The sequence below is a fragment of the Phaseolus vulgaris genome, chromosome 3 (genome assembly GCF_051622355.1).
Source record: "Phaseolus vulgaris cultivar YP4 chromosome 3, ASM5162235v1, whole genome shotgun sequence".
Taxonomy (NCBI): domain Eukaryota; kingdom Viridiplantae; phylum Streptophyta; class Magnoliopsida; order Fabales; family Fabaceae; genus Phaseolus; species Phaseolus vulgaris.
Genome location: NC_143500.1, coordinates 37,650,165 through 37,673,226, shown reverse-complemented (window position 1 = coordinate 37,673,226; position 23,062 = coordinate 37,650,165). Strand labels below are relative to the sequence as shown.

At 34.6% G+C, this 23,062-nt stretch overlaps 1 protein-coding gene across 1 annotated transcript; it reads right to left on the bottom strand.

Annotated features, from left to right (window-relative positions):
- Positions 1-5,436: 5,436 nt before the first annotated feature.
- LOC137807374 (glutamate receptor 2.8) lies at positions 5,437-7,627 on the bottom strand. The gene is made up of 4 exons (XM_068607989.2): positions 7,200-7,627; positions 6,767-7,091; positions 6,263-6,672; positions 5,437-5,810 (listed from the first exon to the last, which is right to left on the bottom strand). The coding sequence occupies exons 1-4, from the start codon at positions 7,539-7,541 to the stop codon at positions 5,469-5,471; spliced, it is 1,419 nt and encodes a 472-aa protein (XP_068464090.1). The 5' UTR covers positions 7,542-7,627; the 3' UTR covers positions 5,437-5,468.
- Positions 7,628-23,062: the final 15,435 nt, after the last annotated feature.

Here is a 23,062-nt window from a genome sequence, read left to right as displayed (position 1 = left end):
ATAACAGGTGTCAACAGTGTGGCCAAGATGATTACAAAAAGTGCAGACTTTTCTAGTAAAAGAAAACTTTGAGGTTTTAACATTACCAGAAGGAAAACCCATTTTGCGAAAACAAACCGCCTCAGTATGACCATATTTACCACAAAAATTGCATGTAATAGTGTGACTACTATTAAGATTATGAAGACTAGGGTTTTCATTAAACATTGCCTAAAAGATTTTTAAAACAAATCAAGATTTTGAAAGAGAAAAAAAAAAAACCAAGAACAACAAAGAGGGAAATAAAAATAAGAGAGAAGCGCAGTAAAACTCTTCATTCGAAGAGCTCTGATATCATATTACAGTAAATGAAAATGAATATTCTTTATCTGATGTGATGCTTTAATGTAGCGTACGTAATCACACGTAATCGTAATGAAGAACGAGAGGTTTTGATGAACCCTAATTGTAGAGAAAAATAAATATAAAAGAAACTTTTATTCACTTGTATATTAGAGAGTAAAATACATGGTGTATATATAAGAAAAAGTCCAATAATTTAAAATAAAAAATTAAATATATTAACATATTTAAAAACTTAAATGATTAACAAAGTTATATAATTTTTTTCTCATATTTTAAACCTTATAAAAATAGTTATCTTTTAATTCAGTTTAGTATGCTAAATTAAAAACCTTAAAAATACCTTAAGAAGAAGATCTAACCACATACAATAAAAATTAAAAACTCTTAAAACATCTTCAACATATTCATCTTCAAACAACGTCATCAAAACCTTGTATACTTAACTAAAAATCTACTTAACGCATCTATGAATCTTTATAACTATAGTTTTTGAACCAAGGTTCTTTCTTTTTGCAACTCCATAATTTCTTCTTACATCATTTCTTCTTACATCTCTACATATGTATAAAATACTAAAAAATATCCTATGAAAAGATTCTAGATTGAGTGATCCAAAAAAATTTATAAATTACGTTATCAAAAAATTAAAATTTGATTGTTGTGTTTTGGATAGTAAAATATAGAATTATTTATTTTTAATATTATTTAATGGTTTTAATTGTAAAATCCATAATACACTTTTACTAAAAATTTGATAGTGTACAATCTAAAATACACTCCCGTTTGCATAATTTAAATTAATATTTTAATTTTCATATTAGGTAGTTTGAAATTAATATTTCACTTATAGATTGATTAATCTAGAATTTATTTTTTCACTTCTAAATTAGTTAATCCAAAATTAGTTTTTTTCATTTATGGATTACATAATTTTTTTTTATAGAACTTTTGATCCGAAACTTGTTTAGAATCCGAAAGCCAATTGATTCGAAATTGTTTTATAATAGGATTGTATCTTGAATTTAAGTAAAATTAGAAATGCGTCTGGAATCTTCTGTTGTATAAATGGAACAGAATAAGTTATATTCCTAAAAGAACTAAAATATTTGGGATAATAATATGAGCCACTTTGCTCAAAACATGCGCAAGGAATACATGAATTCAAAGGTGTGCCCACAAACACATCCATGACGTACTCACCAGAGCCAAGAATCACTCCAGATTCTGATGTTGCCACAATGCACGGAAACCTTAGGTGCTAGCGAAACCACTGGAGTAACCACAGGCTTGTAAGAATGCTTTGGTTGGTCCTAGCTATGACTTTTGCAGCTTTGAAATAGTGTTTTGATTCTTCTCCTCTATGACCACAAAAAGGTTCTGAATTTTTTTCAACGGAATAGTCTCCACATCCCAGTTATTGTTATTATTAATATTTTTTATTTTGATTTTAGAATCAAAAAATTTGTTTTAAATTTCGATTTGTAATTTAACAGAAGTTATTTAAATTTAGGAACGTGTTGGTGAACGAAATACAAACCAAATGTATTGTGAAGACATAATTCTTTTAATTTTTTTTATTAATAGACTAATTAAATGTGGTTTAAAATATCTATATTTTCAAAAAAGTGGGATAAAATAATCATCTTTTAATAATCTCTCTATATTTTTTTTTAAAAATAATTAAATATAATTTAAAATATTCATAATTAAAGACACATATTTATTATTTTAAATTACAATATTTTAATGTGATTTATTTTTTTAAAAAGTCATGTAACGAAATTGTGGCTTAAACATTCATTATCCGAAAAATATTATTTACACTGATTATAAGTTAGATGTGTAAGAATGTTGTCTTTTTCAATTTTAGATATATGTGACAACTTTTAAACCACAATTTTATTATTTAGTTTATACTGACATTTAAAAAAAATTACTATAAATAAACAACGATCTCATAAATATAGTATTTAGTAGTTCTTAAATAACACTTATAAAATCGATGTCTTTTTATATTTAGATAACGATCATATAAGTGTGAGTTCACTATTGAGTTAGTGATAATAACATGAATGATATTAGATAGTAGATTTAGTTTGCTGAAAATGGTCATGCTCACTTTGATTATCAATATCAATATTGGAATTTAAGACTACAATTTAAATATACTCTTTTCAAGAAAATGCAATGTAAAGCATATTGTGCAAAATCGCTTTGTAAGTTACTCCAAGCAATTTCTCGTATTTGAGAGTTATCCCTGTAACTAAAAACAAGAATACACTAAGCAGTCCCTTATAGCTGAAATAAGAGTTATTTCTTGCAATTTTTTTTTTTTTTTATCAGCAATAAATTAATAGAATAGAATGAGACACTTAAGGGGTGTCTCAACCCTTATACATAGACACTCCAAGATAAAACACTCACCAAAACAACCTGTAAAGAGATTAACCTAGAGAACTTAAACCTTAGGAGACCCAACCCAAGGAGTACTTGATCTTTTGCAAATAGACAGATCATGCTGCATCTTCAGACCAACCAAATACTCATGGAGAACCCCTTCCTCTGCTGCCTGACAGCTCCGTGGCGTCTTTCTTCTTCCTTCTTGCTTCATATCATGATCATTAATTTGCTCCTACATAGCTACTTACTTGACAAGTAGCAACCACAATGCCTTCAGGACACCTTGTCAGCAGCATCAGTTGGGGTCTTGGCACCAACACTTCAACAGCCCGGAACTGTACTCCATGCTATTAACCAACCCCAATGTACTACTGATCACCCAAGAATCAAGCCTCCGCACCAACTAGTTACCTCAACAGAGCACGTCAGCAGCCTCTAGCATCAACCTGGTTTGGACTTAACAGAAAAAAAATTTACTGCACTGGGAGTGCTTCAGGATCGTGTACCAGAACCTAGCTGCCACCAACAGCTAGTCCTAACCTTCACAGCACTACCCCTACGTTCCCAGGGATCATCCTTGATATCCAGCTAAGACACTTAACCACATTCTTATTCGTTGTATTTCCTCACCTTCATATATTTGCCAGCCTGCCTTAACCTGATTGGTAGCAACACCACTTAGCTGCATCGACCTTCCAATAGCTTCTCTAATTAATACTTTCGTGATTTGGCCGAGCCCTGCCAAATCCTTCAGCGGACTCTCAAAAATCGTCCCACATCCCTTCTCTTATTTTACATTTCCCTGCATAATTCTTTGCTGGCCCCCTTTACAATCCATCTACGTGTTGTCAACACCAGCGTAGATCTCCACAACCACTAATCCACACCAGCGTATTAGACCAGCGGACTTTCCAGCTTAACACTTCCTTCAGGCTCCTTGGCTAATACAAGTCAACACAGCCACAATACCACCTTTTCTCTCGGGTACCCTTCAGGGGGAACCCCTTCTTGGCACCAATGACACCAACACTGCAGTGTTTGTTCTGCAGGATTGAACCTACCACAGCAACCCCTTCACAGCATCTAACCTACTAGCGGTTTCAACAGACCCAAACCCACATCTCTACATAGCTTCACCGTGTCCGTAATCTTTTGCCTTTACTTACACAGGCTCCTTCCCTTTTCTTCCGGTTTCTTTGCACTTCCCACTTCTACGCTTACGTACCCTTACAGGTCCTGTTATTTGTAACTTTTTATGCAACACAAAGGGTTCAACACCCAATCCACTAAGGAGTAGTTGAATGGATCTGCCTTATACTTCAACCATTGCCATGATTTTATTTGTGCTTGCTGGAAAATTTCTTCTGCATCTACCACACCTTGCTTGAATACTACCACATTCCTGTGATCCCAAATACTCCTCTCTACCGCATCTTTTAACTGTGAAATTCTATGTAACATTTACTATATTTGTTTATATATATCTTGATTGGCCTATATATGCTTTCTCTGGTTGTTGGAAGTCAATTTTATTGTATTGAAATATAATCATCTTTAAAGCTGTTTTATTTGAGTATCTTATCAAATATTATAATTTATTTATTATGGTGCCGAATATTGTGAGTTTTGGTATGGCATAGGATAGTGAGGTATTTCTCCCACATATAGAAAGAGAACCCTATAACGACTTCACAGAAGAATATGTTTAAATAATAGGGAATGTTTTTAAGGCTAAACTAACAAATCAAAAGTGATAAAATTGTCGCTATCGTCCCTACTTGTGTTAGTCGTGTTAGTTGTGTTCTGTTTGGACTTGTTACTCTTGAATTTATGACGATATCAAAGGTTGTATCTAGTGTAATATTGTTTTTGTAGCTTTGCTTGTACTAGTTTAATCCTTTAATATATCCTATGTTATGATATATAGATGACTTCTACACACTATTAATATAAATATTTTTAATTTCAGTTGGATAGTAATATTAATTAATAACATATTTTATGAGTTTGATTTTGAGTACGATTGATGAAAGAATGTATGCTATCTTTTCAATTTTATTTCTCATTGACTTCTTTTATAAATTATAAATAATTTATCCTATATTTTTTTATACTTTTTTGTTTTTGGTTTAGTTCCTCAATGTTTAATGTATCGGTTAATATAAGAATATTATCACACAAAAAATATTATTATTAAAAATTAGAAGGTTTAGAAGAAAATGAAAAATATAATTTTATATAAATATTTGAAATAAAACCAAAAATATATTAGCGGGGTTCACACCATATTAGACTTAATGATAGTATATCCCCTTTGAAATGCATTTTTTATGTATCTATTTTACTTATCAATTAAATACAATAATATAAATGTTATACTTACATAGAGACTGTTTTATCTCAATTTTTACAAATTAACCATACATTCTATTTTATCTATCTTCAACCATGGATTCTTTCCCAATTTAATATAGCATGTAACAAATGTTCAGTTTCAATTTTATTAGTAATGCAAGACAGAATGATACGTATGTTTCCCATAATATATATATATATATATATATATATATATATATATGTATATATATGTATATATGTATATGTATATATGTATATGTATATATATGTATATGTATACATATATATATGTATATGTATATATGTATATATATATATATATATCATCTCCGTATGTAAATAAGGAATGTATCTTTGACAAGGTCTTAAGCCACTGTTCCGTGAGTTGAATCTTGAACTGGATTGGAAAAATGGGGGACATACCTCTGAGTGAATGCTTTAGCCGTCAAAATGAGTCTTTGGCAAATAAATCTTTCTGAAATCAACAACGCTAACAAAGTAGAAATCCCAGCAATAATGAAAAGCCCCGCGAAGCTATGAAAGCTGAGACTGAGAGGAGCAGAAGATATTTCCGCAGACGAGTCTTCTCCTCCAATCTCATTCTTTCCAAAATATTTTTCCTCGATCTCATTCATTATTCCACTTTCAATCACATTCAGGATGCCTCTCGAAAAGTAAGCCGTGAGATTGGAGTTTAAAGGGAATGCCTGGAAATAACATAATTTATATACAATAAATGCACTCATATGATATATATATATATATATATATATATATATATATATATATATATATATATCAGAAATTGAAGAAGATGTTGCTGAACAACTTGTTTTATAATAAAACTATACGATAAATGCACTCATTATATGATATATGTATATATAATTCACATTTGACTAACTTCAAGTTTAACTAAATTACTTCACCCAAGAAACACAGAGTCAGATTTTCATAGACGAATTAGTTATGACTTATGCATTATATGTATGTGTAGAGTAGCTCGTAAATAGAACAAGCAAAATATATGCTAAAACTGTAAAGCCTTGTACATGTATTGTTTAGTCTTAGTTTTACAACAACAAATAAAACAAAATTAAAGAAAAAGAACCGAAACACAAGCTTGTACAAGAATGAGAGTTAGAGAAGAGAGACTTACAAAACCAAACCCAGCATTTCTATATTCGGGGCCAGCCAAAATATAATTGGATCCGTATTCTTTAAGGTAGAGTTTAAGGTAGGGCACTTCATCGAATATAGCTGCAACACCCCCATTTTTGCTTCCAAGCTTTAGAGCATCATAGTACTCAGCAATGTTGCTATATGGCCTTAGTTTGGACGGGTCAAACTTAAATTGGTCAATCAGAACATCGTAAACATAAGACCCAGACTGGTATCCAACGTAATAACCCCCTCTCCTTAGATCATTAACGTTCTGAAAACTGGGTCGCAGTTTATCCAAGGTCAATATAGAAGTCAAGTTGGCAGTGTAACTTTGCATGAGGACCAACGCCAACAGAAGCCAAACCATCAGCACAAATCTTGACCAGCTTTTTACCACTACTTGTTCTGAAAATTCAAAATTTTGAAACCAACTACTAATTAATCACATATATAAAAACTATATAAAGTTAAAACATGAATCAACAGCATATGTAATTACTTTCAGGAAGAATGGCTTGTGAGATTGGAAACAATAAGATGGTTGCAGGGCAAAGCTTTTTCTGATTTGGAGAACCCTCTTGATTAGGCAGCGCGCTTACATTTCTTTCCATGATGAGTATGGCAAGCCCTATGAAGGTAGAGATGATGATTATTCTCAACCAAAGATCCCAACTGAAGGGTTTGACAAAAGTCCACATGTTTTGATCCCTCCCATGTTGAACTGGTACTACCATTTTAACTCCCGATCCAGTATATGGCACCGTGAAATCTACGTAGTTTGAACGGTTGGCCCGGATCGTTAAATCTCCTACCACAACTTCGCTCTTTTTTGTCATATTTTTAAGCAAAGAAAAAAGCAGTTCAGTGTCAGATTTTCTGGCTTTATTTTTTTCTTAAATGCAAAAAACATGTATAAGATAAAATTTACTAACCTCTGTCGACATTTGTTTTAGAATTGCATGGCGTCTTCTAGAAACCTGGTTTGATTCAACAACAAAAGGTACAATATGTAGAGAAACATTGAAGGGTAAGCGGGTTACAACGGCATAGAAAACATCCATGCAATATCCAGAAACGGTGTAGTTTTGTTGAGAAGGGTCCCAAACTACATTCACAAATTGGGGGAAACCATCTCTCATGGGTACCCTTACTCTTAACTTTATCTCTCCATTCTTCAATCTAGCATTTGATCCATTTCCAGTTGCTGCCTGTTGTAGCACAAGCAAATCAATTAAAAAACAATAGAAAATAGATAAAAAGCAATTACCCTTCATTGTATAGTAAATTCTAGCTAGTGCTTTTAATCATCACAACAACAACAATATGGTGTTATTCACTCCTTCCTTCCTCTTTATGAAGTTTTAGCCCATTGGGGAATGCTTATTTAGTTGCCAATAATGGATTCACAAAATATTTAAACTATTACAGATAAATTAAATTACAATATAAGTCGGTGCCAGTTAAAAACATGATAATATATTTTTGTTTTCAATCAATTGTTTTTTTATAACTTCAAATATTTTATCTTTTATTTGATATTTATTCCTTTAAAATTTAATATACAGAATGCCTGTTAAGGAATAAGAGTATTTCGTTTGATATGGAATATTCAGCACGAAATGAAAAAAAATAAACAAAAAAATATTGAAAGTGTACATATGGCTCGGCTATAGATGGGATACAGATGTTAGGCAATTTCGAGAAAAGACAGTTGTCAGTTTTTCATTGTTAAGATGTGTCTTGCTCTTGTCGGTTAAGAAGACTTCAACCTTATAGACTAAGTCAACCAAACGAAATCAATAAAAAAACAGTTGAGTGTCACTTTCTAAATGAATAGAAATAGAGTTACAATTAAAACCATTAAAGCCAATACCGTCTTTTGAGATGAAATAACAAACAATTAAATGATATAAAAAATATTAAAATAAAATAATAATACTAAGAGTTGTAATGTAATTGTTGGAGATCGCACAATGATTTAGAGATTAGAGTCTTTCATTGTATATAAGTAGGTGCAAACCTTAACCTCATGAGCCGGTTTTATGGGATTGAGTTAGGTTTAAAGTCTATTTTGTAATAGTAATTGTATAAAAATATAAGTTGTAAATGTATGATTTTAATTGTTCTCAAACGGGTTTGAGACTTAGAGAACGATTGCTTCAGCTTCCACTTTCGGTCGGCCTACAATGCTCCGAGCTCCCTGTTACGTCTTTCTTTCTCTCGTCTGGCTCCACAGGCGGGGAGGGTACCTGCGAAAGGCACTCCAACGCTCAAGTCAGTCGGAGTGTTAGCACTCGGGTGTCAAAGTACTGTAGATAATGACGTACCTTTCTCCTTGAAATGTGTGTTATTTATATTACCTTAATGGGCCTTCATTAGTGGGCCGGATTAGGGAATTGGTTTGTGTTTAGGGTTGCGCTAAACAACCCTTAATTACAGATTAATTCTGCTGACTTGGTCAATCCTTGACTAAACGTTAAGGGTCAGTCGGTCACGTGGCCGCGTCGGCATTGCTTAGGCGGTGACTTGGTCCGAGTGTTGGCCGACTCAGTGAGTCGTCCGGTCGTACCAGTACAGTTGCCCCCCAGGCTCGAGAGCTGGTACAGCCGAAAAGTCTGAGAGGTGGGATCCGGTCGGTGGCGTAATGATAGGTGAAGTGACTGGAAACGGCGGCTAAGCGGATGACATGACGTGTATATATGAGGGGGGTTTTGGGCGCCAAACGATGTGGGTCGTTGGATCAGACAGATCTAACGGTTGAGATTTTGTGACGCTTGGAATTCCGAGACATCTTCGGGTTATAAATAGGGGCTGGGAACAGTGACCTTTCACACGTTCTGATATTCATTGAGTTCCGACACCTGTACGAATCCGAGCGATCCTTGTTGCGTTCTTCGTCCATATCAAGGTTAGTCATGTCTACCTGCTCGCGTCCCACTTCTTCCTCTTCTCCCGCTCGGTCTTCTCTTCCTGAACCCCCTTCCTATTCGTCTTCTAAGTCTTCCTCATCTTTTTCTTCTTCCACTTCCTCTTCCGACAAGGTCATATTGGTCGGGGCAATTCAGACCGTTGCCCCACAGGTAGAGGAAGTGAGGGGTGATTGTTGAAGATGGTTGCTGCCCCTTCAAGATTGTGTTTGATGAAGACTTGTATGTTGTGTTTGATGAAGACATTTATGTTCTTTTCATGTATTTGCGCTTTGCTTTAAGTATGTCTTAGTTAGTGCTTAGAGGTTGTCTAAGAGTAGCTTTTTGCTGAGTAAATCACCTCATAACCACTGGCCATGTGATAAGAACAAGCTTAAGTTTTCTAAAACTGTTTTTCACATGTTTTACACAAAAACACGTTTTACTGCATAAAAATAAATCTGTTCTTTTCTAAATAAACAGATTCATTTTCTTCACTGATGCCTTGGCTAAAGTCTTGTAAAAATTGGATTTTGTGCATCAGGTATTTTGACTAAGTCTTCTTCTTTTCAAAACGACTGAGTTTCAAATAGTTAAACTTCCTCTGTTTTCGTTTTGAAAAATAAATCTGTTCATCTGTAAATGAATAGATTCTTTTTTGCCTCTGGTGCCATATCATACTTAAACGTTTTTTAGTTTTATCTCAGCACCAGAATGGTTGACTAAGTCTCCTCACTTAACAGATTCTCTAACTGCTTTTGAAAATAAATCAGTTCATTTTATTTTCAATCTGTTCATTTTATAACAGCTTTAACTGTTTTTCAAAATTCTGTTATAAGCTGGCTTTCTATAAAATGCAAACTTGTTTCTGAGTTTAATAACGATTCAAACAGTTCATACATTTGCAAAAACAAGTTTTGACAGCAGAGAGTTAAGTGTTTTCAAGGATTAGCATTTGTTCTTCAAAGATTTCAAAAATCAAAAAGTGCTTGTTCTTGGTTTGGTTCCAAAAGCTTGGTTTGAGGTGCAGCTACTGTTCTAGCAATCTTGCCTACTGGTTTAAGGCAGATCTGTGTATCCTCAATCAGGTGTAGTCGTTTCACATCTCTTTCTTGTAATAGTTTGGTTGAACCCTCTTCTTGATAGGTGTTCTTGAAGAGTGGGTGTGTGTGTATGCTGAAATAGGTTTTTTCAGCAAGAGTACCTAAGTTCTTGTAGGTTTCAAGAACAGTGGGAATTGTACTGGGTTGTACAGTGTGTTAGTGAATTCCACCTGTTGTTGGTGAAGACTGGATGTAGCTCAGGTTGAGTGAACCAGTATAATTGTTGGTGTTCATTCTCTCCCTCACTCTGCAATTTCGTTTCTGCATAATTGATAAAACAGCAAAGAAATAAATCTGTTCAATTGAAAATAAATCTGTTCTTTCTGGGCACTGTGCATACTGTTCTTGATTTCTGGAAAAGGTGTTTGAATCTGATAAGAACATATATAATCTGCTAAAACCATTGGAACAGATTGACTGTGATAGGATGCTCAAGAAACTGTAAATGCTATTAATTGAACCTTAAACAAACTGCTTAAAGTTGAAGCTTGTTGTTCTGTGATTCATTGTTCTTAATTTCTGGAAAATTTCTTGACATCAAGAAGAACACTCATTGTCTGTTAAAAGTCACTGGAACAGCTTGTTTGCAAAGGTCACTCAATTAACTAGCATGTTATCAATTGAACCTTAATCACTTGCTTGAAATTGAAGCTTGCTGTTTTTTGTGTTTCACTGTTTTTCAAAACTGATATCTGTGTGTGTGCTGCTGGAAATCCTCACTGCATAGTCTTGTGATTAGCTTTGCTGTATTAAAAGCGTTTCAAACAGAAAAACAGTGCTGAAATAAATCTGTTCATTTTCACATAAATCGATTTATTTTCTATAAAACTGGGTTAAACATTGTTTCTGCGAAGAAGTTTTAAAAGGTCAATTCACCCCCCCCCCCCCCTCTTGAACTTTGGCACTATTAAACCCAACAGTGATGACGCTGGTAACGCGTCAGACCGGTCTAGCTCGTCTGAGCGACCGCACACTCATGGGGCTCCATCTTAGGTGGACCCCATTGTATGTGAGATCGTGTCCGTGTTTCACACGGATGCCTCGATGGTTGAGTTTCTTGGCAAGGTTCCAGTTTTGAAGGCTTCGGACGAGGACTCCTTGATGTCGTTCAACCCTTGTTCGCTAGACAACGGCGTATATATGGAACGGTCATCTACCGAACCTCCTTTCTTCTTTATGTATAATTGTTTGTTTTCAGATTTACACGTGTCTCTTCCTTTTGACACGTTCACGGTGGGTGTCCTTCAGGCGCTCAACGTGGCGCCGAGTCAGTTGCACCCCAATACGTGGGCATTCATGCAGGCTTTTCACGTGGTATGTCGGACGTTCGGGGTGCGTCCTCTTTCTACTTGTTTCTTGCATTTCTATGTCTCTCACCCTTCTGATATGGTTGGTTGACATTCCTTGGTCAGTCGTTCGGGTAGTGTGTTGTTCAAGGCTTTCACGGTCTTCTATAAGAACTTTAAAGAGAAGTTCTTTGAGGTGTTTGTGGAGCTGGTGGGCACGCGCTACTTCTTTGACGAGGTCAGTCAGTTTAGGTTCCCCCTGTTTTGGACGAGGAATCCTACGAAGATAAAGGATTGGTCACGCCCGATCAGTCCAAGCGAAAGCGAGCGGGAGGTTTTCGCTTTGTTCGATAGCCTTTCGAAGAAGCTTCCCGCTCGGCCGTTGATGTCTTTGTATACAGAGATTGATCGTGCGGCGGCCTTCGAGGGCATGTTCTATATATCTAGTCATTTGGTTGTTCGTTTTATTGTTTTGGCTAACGTGTTGTTTTTGTTTCAGTAATTGCTAAGAGGGAGATATCGCAAGCGGTCGGTATGCTGACTGTGTTTAAGAACAAGTTGAATGAGAAAAGGGGGGCTGCCGGGACCGGGGCCCCTCCTGCTGAGACCGCCACCTGAGCGAGTTCATCATCAAAGAACCCCAAGAAGAGGGCTAGGGATGGAGGCAACACCGCCCGTACCTTTCGGGCACCCTAGGAGATGTCGACCCCCCTCCAAGCTAAACAGTGACTCGTGTTGGGTCGCCACCGACCGACGATTTCAACCGTCCCATTCCAACAACGGTTGTCGTACCTGTGGCAGCTACCCAAGAGTCGTCCCTGACGTTGCTGGGGGGTGACAAGTGCTTCACCAAGGCAATGAACTTTAGTTTGCCCCCCGGCCTCAAAGAGCTTATCGGGTCGATTCCCGAGGATGATATACTTGACAGCGGCGTTGAGATGATCTGTCACGGCCTGATACCGACCCGTCGAGGGGCCGAAGCTCACAGACGGCGCATTGAGGATCTGTCGCGCCTCAAACACCAACTTCAGGAGGTGTCCAGCAACCTGAAGCAGGCCTTCGATGCGAACACGGCGTACAAAAAAAAGCTGTGTTCGTAGGCTGCAGAGCTCGAGCTAGGTGCGGCTCGGTTGGCTGAGGTGGAGAAGGCGGCTGAGATCGCTCGGCTGCGCAAGGCGCTAGAGGAGGCCGAGCACAAAGGAGTGTTGCTGAAACGGGAGGTCGTTTCTCAACGCCAATGGAAGGAGGCGGCGAAGGCTGAGGTGTTGAAGACCATGGAGGACACCATGGTCTTGATAACTCAGAGCTTTGACTTGGCCTTCCGTCAGGCCGAGGTGTTGTATGGTGGGCCTCCACCCTTTGGTCAATTTGACTAAGAGATGGAGCTCTTCAATGGTTGACTAGTCTTAGCGGACGAGGTCCAACATCTGCAGAGCGCCGACCAACCTGCCCCGAGCGAGGATGTTCAGGACTAGAGCTTAGGCTTTAGGTTTTTTAGACTCGTTCTTTTTACTCCCTTGAGGCCGGGGTGTGACCTCCACCTTTTGTTGATGAATAGATTCGGTTGTCTTTGCTTTCAAATAATTGCACAAGTGTTTTACTTCAATCGGTGTGAGTGTGAGTTAATAACGGTTAACTTAATGAATTTGTTCGGTCCTCATAAATTTGAGTTTTTAGAAAATTAATGTATTTTCTCTTTTTAAAATTGTGTTAGAATCGTACTAGAATGGTTAGAAATTCAACAAATACTTTTTAAATTGGACACTTCACGGATACGTATCTTACAAGTGTCATACAAGTGTCGGTGTCCGATATGAGTATCCTGATGGGAAAAACGCACGTGGAAGCAACACACAATCACGAATCAGCTGCAAAAAATAAACAACACAAGATTTAACGTGGTTCGGTCGCCAACTGCAACCTACATCCACACGGTCAACTTTTAGGTTTTCATTCTATCCTGTTGCACACCAATTGCAAGTACAATGATCTCTTTAAATAGAGATTATAAAAGGGACACAATGATTAAGCCCACTCACTAAACATGTGTCTAGTCAGCTTAACCCAATTGGTTCTGCTTTCATACCCAACAATCTCCCACTTGAAGCCACGGAACAATGTTCACCTGTGCTTCAACTGTGTACAGTGATTAAGCTCACTCACTAAACATGGTGTCTAGTCAGCCCAACCTAATTGGTCTTGACTTCATACCCAATAATCTCCCACTTGAAATCACGAAACAATGTTCACCTGCACTTCAACTGTGTACATGTACTTCTGTAATTTGTCGACGGAACTCAATGTTTCACCTCTAGTTGCCACAAGCCTTCTTAATCATTTTGAAGACTTCGTTAAAACTCCCATGAGTTTCAACACGTCAGTCACTTAACCGTTCTCTGTTCCTACCGTCTCCCACTTACAGGAACTGCCGGATCCTGGAACAACCTGAGAACAAACACTCTCCTTATTCAACAAGAAATTTTTTGGAGAAGTTTAAACCATTGGAATACTGGTTCTCCTAACCCACTGTCATCTAGGAACCTCAGCTGAAGCAGAACCTGTGCTCCCACTGCCACAAGTACCTCTGACTGGTCTACCTGAACCTTTCCATGCTCGTTCATCCTGAATCTGACATGTGGCTCTGAGTTTCTCTCTTGTAAAGACAACCCTCTTCTGCCCACGAGATTCTGTGAACCGGACTTTGTTTATCTTCTGAATTGGGATGGTCACTCCCTCAGACATGGTAATCCGACCATATACAACTAACCTCTCTTTCTTCCGCAGGCCATGACAAGGTTTCCCTTGACGACCTTCCACTGTTGATTTCCAAACTTCACTTCATGTCCCTGTTCGTCCAACTGCCTAACAGAAATCAAAGTTTTCCTCAAGCTTGGAACAACTCTAACATCCTTCAAAGTCCATAAACCAACTAGTGTCTTCAACACTATGTCACCCATGGCCGTAACCTTAAGAGATTTTTTGTTTGCTAGTCTTACCTTTCCAAAGTCTCCAATAACTAAATTCTATCCATGACCCAGGAATCCACACTGTTATCCGCGCAACAGACTAAACAGTCCTCGTCCACGAAGTCTTCTGCAATGTTGACTTATTTATGATTAGGGCATAGATTTCTGAAATGCCCCACCTCCTTGCAGTTCCAACATGTTACACTTGAATAATCCCGAGTCTTTGACTGACTCCTTCTTTTGTTCTTGCTCCCACTATCTCTGATATTTTTCTTACCTATGATGACATATAACGATTCACTAGAGAATTCTCAGAACTCCTACTTTGGACATCCTTGCCAAGAATGAGATCACGAATCTTCTCAAAAGTGAATCCATCAGATCCCACTGAACTGGTAACTGTTGTAACTGTTCCGGACCAACTGTCAGGCAAAGACAATAGCAGTAGTAAAGCTTGAACTTCATCATCGAACTTAATGCCCATTGACGTAAGTCTGGCTAAGATCATATTGATGTGCTCAGTAACTGAACTCGCAAATCCTCAATTTGCATTTTCCACTAACTGAAATTTGTGCCATCGAATTTTCAATTCGGAACTTCCCGTTTTCTGTCATCTCAAACGACTAGTCGAGATACTCGGTACAACTAATTTCAAATCTTGGCAATCTTTAAAAAAAAAAAATCAAGACCACAAAAATTACACCACCCTAAATCAGTCACCAACAAACCTGGTTGCAGTCCTTATTGCACTGGCGCTCCGCTGCACTGGACCGCAACTGCCAGGACGCACACCGCCGCTGTTCGCGCTTTGCACCACCATCGTCGTTGGTCACTGTCGTCGCACTGCACTTCGTGACATCTCAGACCAGCACACCTACATAACGCACATGCAACCCTAACTTTGGGATGTCGTTACCGCCCTTGCGAAACCCTAGCTTTGGGATGCCCCTACGAAACCCTAGCTTTAGGATGTTGTTGCCAACTCTGCGAAACCCTGACTTTGGGACGCTACTGCAGGCCTTGCGAAACCCTACATTTGGGACGTTATTTCCGCCTCTACGAAACCCTAACTTTGGGACGCTACTGCAGCCACAATTTTCATGTCTCGTCGATTAATTCTGCTAATCGGATCTCTAGTGTGTAAACGAACCAAAGCACTTGATACCACTAGATGGGAAAAACGCACACGGAAGCAACACACAATCACGAATCAATTGCAGAAAATAAACAACACAAGATTTAACGTGGTTCGGTCGCCAACTGCAACCTACATCCACACGGGCAACTATTAGGTTTTCATTTTATCCTCTTGCACATCAATTACAAGTACAATGATCTCTTTAAATAGAGATTATAAAAGGGACACAATGATTAAGCCCACTCACTAAACATGTGTCTAGTCAGTCCAACCAAATTGGTCCTGGCTTCATACCCAACAATCTCCCACTTAAAGCCACAGAACAATGTTCATCTGCGCTTCAACTGTGTACAATGATTAAGCTCACTCACTAAACATGGTGTCTAGTCAGTCCAACCCAATTGATCTTGACTTCGTACCCAACATATCCGACACCGACACGCCATTATATAGTGTTTAATCTCTCCCCCCCTCTCTCTCTCTCTCTCTCTCTCTCTCTCTCTCTATATATATATATATATATATATATATTGACTATAGATGGCTTGGGGTTTTGTTTGTGGCTCACAATGAACCGAAGTTTAACTTTGATCAGTTTAGGATGAGTTTTTCTTCAGAGATGGTTAATACTGTTTGGAACACAATCTGGGTGGGGGTGGTTAGCGAGATATGGAAACACAAAAATAACATAATTTTCAAAAGTGGAGTGGCTTATGTGTTTGAAGTTTTTGCTCTGGTGCAGGTAAAGGTGTGGACTTGGGTCTCTACAAATTTTCGGTTAGTGTCGTTATCTTTTTCTGATTGGTGTTTAGAACATTTGGAGTGAATGAGGTTAGTCACTTGAATTTTTTTAGGACAAGGTTGCTTTAGTTAGTTTCAGAGGTTTTAGGCTGGAATCGGTATTTGAACACCGTGTATAAGGGTTGAACCACCCCTGAAGTGGTTCCAATTTATTTATTTTTTATTGTCGATAAAAAAAAATCGCGCCGTTATTTATATTATATTATTTATATTATATAATCTAAAAGTATCACTAACTATTTATTATTTAATTATTATTTTACTCTCTTTTTTATTTTTATTTTTAAATATAGAATTACGTTTTAATAAAACTGTGACAAGAAGTCACGAGTAGTTAAGATGTGGGGACTGCTGCCAATGTCTCTTTATAGAGTATCCCCTCAACAAAATTATGAGGACTTAGCTAGGTCAAAGAAAATATGAAAGTGGAAAAATGATTTTTTTTATTGTGTTAGGCTAAATTTTAAACATCAATCTAATTCAACTCAAACTGAATCAATGCAAATTTATTTCAAAAATTTGTTATATTACATATTGACATATAAATAATATTTACAAAACTATTATATTAATTTATTATATCCATTTATATAATATTTTGTTATTCCAAAAATTAAAATATTAATCTTTAATTATTCTTAAATCTATTTGCACTTTTTAATTTTTTTTATATTAAAAAATAAGTTTTGATAAAAAATTAGTAAAATATATTTAGCCAAACCATATAATAAACTAAAAACAAGATAGTTTATAATTTAAAATATTGAAATCCGTGGCATAATTGTTTGAAAAAAAATGAATTATAATATTACGTAAATTCTTATTTTAGTAATCACTAAATGAAATGAATATTTACGTTTAATATTTTTAATATTTTTGTATATTTTAAGGTTTATTTACTATTTAAAAAGGTAGAATAAATCAAAACTATTTAATTTAAATTAAATTATTTGATTTGATCAAATTTAAATTTAGAAATGAATAGGTTCATTTTGAAATTTTAAAAAAAAGGTAGACAAAAAAGGTATTTTTTAAAAAATGAATAATTTATTATAATGGGTGGACACGAGTAGAAGACAATCCACCAAGTCCGGTCTTTATATTTTTTTTCTTTGTCATATCTAAATTCTAATTATAGCGCGTTTGATTTTATTTAAAAATCTTTATTTTCTGCAAACCATTTCAACACTAGCTTGTCAACAATGGGGGAATTAGAATGTATTTCGTGTTTGAATTGACGACCATCTCCGCGGAAAGGTTGAAGATTACTGGTTAGTTTTTAGAAATGCTAGTTCCACATAAATTTATTTTTGAAAATAGTTAATATCTATATTTTAAAGATATGGTCTTAAAGATAAATTATAAGATATTTCTCTTTGAGTTGGGTATTGTCTAACCACTCATCTTCTTAAAATTTAAACTTAAAATCATCTCCACCGGTTAAACTAGATTTGATTTGAACCATCTATTTCCCTTATCAAAAAGGCTTACTTTAGTTAAATTCTTCCACCACCTAGATTTGTACTTATTTCGAGTTGATGTATTTAAGTTTAACGTCCTCCAAAATCCATACTTTGATTCTAAGACATCCTTCCACAGACCAACCTAAACCTCAGGGGACCTCAATTTTCATAACCATTTTGCCAAGAGGGCCTTATTAAAAAGGTCAATGCGTCTAATACCAAGGTCACCTTCCTCTTTTGGTTTGCATATGTTCTCCTAACTACACCAAGCGATTTTCCTTCCTTCTGCACCCCATCCCCACAAGAAATTCCTATGTAGCTTTGTGATTCCTTGCACACCCAAATTGGCACTTTAAAAAATGACAAGAAAAATAATGGTATGGCATTGATAACGAATTTTATGAGGCAAGCTCTTCTCGCAAAGGATAAGTATTTACCTTTCCAAACCGGAAGTTTCTTTCTTATCTTTGATATCACTGGCTCCCAAAAAGAACATTTAGATGGGTTACCGCCTCCAGGTAGGCCTAAATAGGTAAATGATAATTCCATTATGCTGCAATTGAGGATTTTAGAGTACATGTTGACCAAGTTCCTGTCCACACCAATTGCACCTATTTTACTCTTGTAGAAATTTACTTTGAGGCTAGAACCTAATTCAAAACATCTTAGCATAGCCTTAACAACGTAATATTTTGCATACTTGATTCGCAGACAAATAAGGTGTCATTAGCAAATTGGAGTACATTCACCTCAACGTTATTGTCTCCTACTTTAATTCCCAAAAATAGATTTTTTCTGGTTGCTTGATTTACCAAACCGAATAGGTCTTGAGCCACGATTAAGAACAAGAAAGGTGCAATGGGATCCCCCTGCCTTAGTTCTCTAGAGGGTTTGAATTCTTTTGTTGGGTTTCCATTTACCAGAACTGAGATAGTAACAGATTCTAGACTTTAGACGGACTCTGATCCACTAAATCCATTTCCCACATAATCCTTATCTGCCCATCATATAGAACAAGAACTCCCAATTCTAGACGTTTTTTTGAAGTGAAGCTTCACAATTACCCCACTCCTCTTTTTTCTCTTTAGTTCATCCACAACCTCGTTTACGACAAGAATACTGTCTAATAACTCTCTATTTAATAAGAAAGCCGATTGTGACACGTTTATGACGATCTCAATGACTTTCTTAATCCTTATAGATAACACTTTTGTTAATATTTTGTATAAGCATATGATTAAAGAAATAGGTCTATACTCCTCTAAAGATTGAAGATTCAAGAATTTTGGAATCAGTGTTATAAATAAACTATAGATAATGAAATATACATAAAATTTAATGTCATAATAAATTAATCAGTTTAAATCTTCAACATATTATATAATTAAAAATAATATTTATAAAATGATTGAATGTTTACATAGTATTCAAAATAAAAGAAGGAATACTCAAAATTTAAATAATTATAACTTTCTTTATATTATAATTTGTAAATTTATACGTTTTGTAGAAATATTACATGAACAAAATAAATTGTACTAAATTTAAATATATTTAATATTTTTGAAAAATAAAATATGATCAATTATATTTTTATCAAATTTGATATATAGTATTTTATATGATATTACATATTAAAAAACGTACATACATATATTTTAAAATAAATAATAAATATGCACACTCTAATTTCTAAAAATAACAAGATTAATAGACTTAATATGAACAACAATTTAAACTTAACAAAAATATGTATAAATGTGAGATTCTTCATGAGAATAAATGACAAAAATTACTATATTGATTCATACATTTTTTAAGACACATCTTTAAAGTCTACATATGTTTATTTAATAATATATTCATATCAAGTTATCACAATGTAATAGTAAGGTATTAAAAATTATATTATACTACAATATATGATAATGTATTTTTGTTAAAAAAGAGAGTCATGAGATAACCATTCTAATTCATCACTTCGTTATTAGAAGCAAACTGGACATATATATACATTCACTTGGATCACACATGGATCTATATATACAAAATATTTCTTAGAAAATATCTACTAGTGTGTTTTAGAAGACTTATATTAAGCATTCTTCACCATATATTTAACATCTGACTCATTTTAGTAACTCAGGCCTACAAACCTCAATTACATGGATTAAGGTGAGTTTAAGGTATATCCTTATTGAGACTTCAACATGTGTTTTAATTCACCCTTTCAAACTCTAACATGTGATCTGACGATACAATAAGCCTCCCTTTAACTTTTCACCACTCAATATCCTAGTCCACATGACTTAGACCATCAGTGAAACTAAAGAATTTATGTTAAAATATAAAACTAGAGAATCTTTGTACACCAAATCAAAATTCATGAATAGTTCTAGATTCATGAATTCAAATAAAACATCGTGCATAAATATGTCATTCACATTTTCATCGCATGCATACATTTATATTTATGTATCATAATTCATTATAAAGCATGTCTCACACGAAACAAGCCTTACACATTCCATTTTATGTATATATGTGTGTTTATCACGATTTACTTCCATTAAGACAATAATTCATTTCAAGCACACAAAAAATTCTACATATTAACATACATGTACATTTAAACAGATCACAGTAATCACTTGAATAAAGACACCAAACGACTCTTTTACTTAACTAAAAGTAGTTCCATCAAGCAAGGGTATCAAATGATACACTTATTGGAGTATCTAGATGATACTTCCACTTAGCGTATCTATTGTTACTCAAATAAGGGTATCATCCTTAAGCGACTCATACAAAGTCTTTGCTTGAGCATGTCTAATTTTGCCAAGCAAGAGTATCAAATGATACTTTCACTTAAGCGCCTCATATGAAGCCTTTGCTTGAGCACATATGCTTTTTCTAAGTGAGGGTATCATACAGTACTCTCACTTAAGCGACTCAAATGAAGCTTTCGCTTAAGCATGTCTACTTTTTTTGAGCGAGTGTATCACATAATATACTTTCACCTAAGTGAAAAACTCACATCAAGTTGGGGCTATGTCAAGTTGAGTTGGGTCGATCCCACGTCAAGTTGAGCTAAGTTGGCATGTTCCCAATTCAAGCTAAGTCGACCGACCCCATGGTTAACTGAGTTATGTTGGGCTTATCGAAATTATGTTAGGTTGGACCCAAATTAAGCTAAGTCCAACAAGGTATATGTTGAGTTGAGCTTAGGTGAGATCGAGAGAGACCAATCCACGGTGGACCAAGTCAAGTTGGACTCGTGTTTGACCGATACATCTAGCCTACATTGGGTCAAAATCATGTCAAATTAAGTTGGATTGATCCTAGATCAAGTCGATTAGGTCGATCACAGATCAAAGTTAATCTAATTGATATTATGATTTTAATCTATATTTAATCAAATTTAAATTGAATTGAAAAATCTAAATCTATTAAAACCAGTTAAAATGGATCTAGATTAGATTTTGAAAAATAAAAATTCATAATCACCCCTAGACTCGAACATGGTTACAAACAAACTAGAATATTATTACAATGTTAAACTAACATAGATTCATCTCTTTCTATTAAACTTCACATGTAGGCACTTGCACCTAGACATACAAACAATTCAACAAGAAATCATCCTAAATATTAGACAAATGAAAACTTATTTTAAACAAAATTCAATGGATAAATTATCTTCTCCTCTTTAATAATATTCTTATTTAAAGAATAAATTATCTTCTACCTTTAATAGCATTCTTACGAGAGATTTTTCTATTTATAAGTTTTTTTAACTTTAACTAACAAAATATTCAAATTTTATCTCTCCTTAAAATCACTTGTAGTGTTGAAACCAAATTACTCCATCCTTACATACACGATTTTAAATGTAGTACTTACTAGTATATGGACCCGTGCAATGCACGGGAATATTTATAATATTTATTATTTAAATAAAAATATTATAATAATAAATCTATATATCAAAATTAAGAATTATTTTAAAGTAAATTAAAATTATAAATCAAAATTACATCAATTATTGAAGTATTAGTAAAGAATTAAGAAAAATCAAATCGATCAATTATTCAATTATTAGTAAACAATTAAGAATACATAAAAAAATAAAAATAAAAAATTGACCTAATGTATTATATTTATTGTCATAGCAATGTATAAATATATTTAGATAGATGTTTTCTCAAATTTAAAAGGGAAGACAGTTTTCCATAAATAGTAAAGTTTTGTTGTGAATAACTGTGCTTCAGCGTTTTCTTTTTGAAATTGGCAAGGGGTGTTTTGTAGCCTGAGCATTTTCTTGTTCATCAAATTGGCAAGGGGTGTTTTGTAGCTACAAAATATAAAGCATACAAAATCTTTTAGATACAATATCCATGAGGTAGTCATATATTCATAATTTTATAAGTCATATATTCATGTAGTTGTTTTATAGATGTTAACCACATAGAAAATGGTAAACACATTGTTTCAAAAACAACAAGCCAGAACTTAAATGTATACACCTACATGTATGCATAATATTGTAAGTCATTGTATTCTGTTTTCATATTATTAAATAAATACTTTTGACACATAATAAATTGTAACATAATGCAATATCTCATTAATTATAGGAAATACTATTATAGAATAAATATGAACTTCATTACTTGTGGCCAAGTGTATTTAAGGCTCAATTCAGACAACAATAATTTCATGGGAAATGTAAATAAATTTAATAACAAAAGAAGTAAGATGTATTTTTAAATTCAAAGCTTTATAACAGAAAATATACTCAGTAAGAGAACTAAACATACTAAAAATAATACAAATGGACTACATAGTTGCTTTTCTTTAGGTGCTATAATATGAGGGTTGATCAATATTGTATTCAATGTCAACACATCTCATTTCGCATCTGATGTTAATTGCATCATTGCAAAAAATAATAAATAAAAGAGAAATGTCAATAAAAGAATGGACAATTAATAGAATTATGTAAATATTGAAAATGAATAAGAATGATTTTGTACCTGTCATAGGTTTTTGTCTAAGTAGTTTAAAGAAATGTACTACTGAAGTTAATAGTTATGAAACAAATAAGATAAAATAATATGATACAATAAATT